This window comes from Apium graveolens, chromosome 1 (assembly GCF_009905375.1).
Source record: "Apium graveolens cultivar Ventura chromosome 1, ASM990537v1, whole genome shotgun sequence".
Lineage (NCBI taxonomy): Eukaryota > Viridiplantae > Streptophyta > Magnoliopsida > Apiales > Apiaceae > Apium > Apium graveolens.
In genome coordinates, this window is record NC_133647.1 from 75,412,455 (window position 1) to 75,414,895 (window position 2,441).

The following is a 2,441-nucleotide window of genomic DNA, read 5'->3' on the forward strand; positions in this document are numbered from 1 at the left end:
GGCCTTTTTATCCTTATGAACTTTTTCAATATCAAAATCAGACCATTCTGCTCTAAGCTTTGGGACAGATGGTTCATTTCCTGTAGCATCTCTCATAGGGACATGTGGACCTTTCTCAATACAGTCCACATATGCTTCATCTTGAGATCGGAGATGCTGGTGCATCTTCACCTTCCAATGGTGATAGTTGTCTTTGTCCAGAAATGGAATCTTTACTCCAACATCTTTTCTGCTCATCTTGTTAGTTGTTGTGATCTTTAAACTCTTAGTTCTTCAAGAGCTTGTTCTGATACCAATTGTTATTCCCAAACAATCTAAACAAGAATTACAGAAGGGGGTTGAATGTAATTCTGCCTCTTTTTTGATTTTAAGAACAGTTCTACTATAAATATATAACTGTGTTTGATTTAGAAATGGTGCGGAATAAAAGTAGTAAAGAAATCAAATCATAAAATAATTAAATACAAGTATTTAAAAACTTTCTGGTGGATTAAACTTTTCCACCAGAGATATATATTAAGTTGAGAACTCCGTGTAACAAAATTGTTCACAGCTGCTTACAAGTTGAAAATACAAGAACTGAGAAATTCTTTACAGATTTTGTTTTATCTATTTTTCTGGTAAAATGCTTACTAACTTGGATACAATTCAACTTGCTACTCTTGGTTTATATATCACCAAGTTACATGATAAAAAGACAAGATAATAAGACAAACTATATCTAGTCTAACTTCATGCTGCTATACTTCTCTTTCCAGCATCTTTGAATATCATCTGTTTAGCATGGAAATGGAAATGCTTCTTTGTTCTCTAAATTCTTCAAACAGGCTGCCACATTCCATTTGCATACAACCAACAGATGTGACTGTCAAGTCACTATCAACTGCTCTTTTGAATTTGAACATCTGTTGGAACTTAGATTGATCATCCGTTAAAACTTAGATTGATCATCCGTTGGAAATCGGTTTGATCATCCATTGAAACTCTGGTTGATCATCCGTCGAGACTTATGTTGATCATCCATTGAAGCTTTGTGAATCATCCGTTGAGACTGCCTTTTTGGTAGTTAACTCTATTTCATTTATACAAGATTATAAGGCATCTAATATTTACAATTCACCATCCTATCTTGCATATCAATCTAGTAGTCAACATGACCTAAACATTCTACAACACCTAGTTCACTAAGCCATATTAATATGCAGAAATGTGTTACTAATCTTATAGTACATAAGCTACTCTTTCAACGGATGTTGAAATGATCATACATTGAAAGCTACAAAAACACTTAAATAAAATCTACTTAGTGTTTTGTTCAAGTTATCATCAAGTACACAACATATTCCTAACAAACTTACTTGAAGGATTGCTGCTCTGAAAAGATTCATCTCCAAGTCTAGAGATAAGTGCCTACCATTTTTAAGACTTTGAAAAAGGTGAAAGATTTTGCTTGGACTGATAAGAGTCAAATGACATTTGAAGAACTAAAGAAATATATGGTCCAAATATCGTTGTTGGCTAAACCAGTTCTTAATGGAAATTTGTATTTGTACTTAGCTGTTTATGAAAATACTTCGAGCTCCGTGTTGGTGAAGGAAGAAGCTAAAATCCAGAAAGCTATCTATCATGTCAGCAAAATTTTACATAAAGCCGAATTGAACTACTCCACCATACAAAAGTTTGATTTAGCCTTGGTTATGGCCTAATAGAAGTTGCGACCTTACTTCCAAGCCCACAAGATTGAGGTGTTGACAAATCAACCTATGAGAGACATCATTCACAGTCCTAAGGCTAGTGGGAGGCTAATCAAATGGGCCATAGAGCTTGGGGAGTTTGATATCAAATATAATCCTATGACATCGATAGAAGCTCAGACATTAGCTGACTTTATGGTTAAATGTATCATTGACAACCAAGAAGTCGGGGGGCAGGAAGATATACCCCAAAAACGCATGGAAGGAGAAAAGAAATCCGAGGACAAGGAATTTTGGGTGCTCTGCTTTGATGGGGCGTTAAAATCAAAATCCACTAGAGATGTGCTGGTCTTACAAAGCGCCGATGGCTTCTTGATTGAGTATTCCATGAAGTTATATTTTCCTATTATAAACAATGAAGCAGAATATAAAACCTTAATAGCGGGATTTAGCCTAGCTGGGACTTTGAGGGTCAAAAATTTAAAGTTCTGTGGGCAATCAAAGCTTGTGGTATCCCAGGTCAATGGGGAATTTTAGGAAAGGGATAAAACCATGGCCAAATATGTACGTCTGGTACGAGCTGTAATGACTCAATTCGATGAATGTCATATTGAGTATATCCCAAGAAAAGAAAACTCAAAGGCTAATGCATTGTACAAATTTGCTTCTTCAGAAATAGAAGAAAGTTGTGGAAGCCTGTACTTCTGAGTTCTGAAGATGCGAAGCAGTGATGGGAAATTGGTCGCC

At 35.7% G+C, this 2,441-nt stretch overlaps 1 protein-coding gene across 1 annotated transcript; it reads left to right on the top strand.

Annotated features, from left to right (window-relative positions):
- The first annotated feature begins 1,469 nt into the window (after nt 1-1,469).
- On the top strand, nt 1,470-2,231 carry LOC141679166 (uncharacterized). Its single transcript, XM_074485693.1, has 2 exons — nt 1,470-1,628; nt 1,710-2,231. The coding sequence occupies exons 1-2, from the start codon at nt 1,470-1,472 to the stop codon at nt 2,229-2,231; spliced, it is 681 nt and encodes a 226-aa protein (XP_074341794.1).
- The last annotated feature ends 210 nt before the right edge of the window (nt 2,232-2,441 follow it).

What these genes read in the sequence shown, in the direction of transcription:
- LOC141679166 (XM_074485693.1), top strand. Translation starts at nt 1,470, where the DNA reads ATGACATTTGAAGAACTAAAGAAATATATGGTCCAAATATCGTTGTTG. An exon ending in TCCAGAAAGCTATCTATCAT is followed by an intron (nt 1,629 to 1,709) that starts GTCAGCAAAATT and finishes ATGGCCTAATAG; the next exon opens with AAGTTGCGACCTTACTTCCA.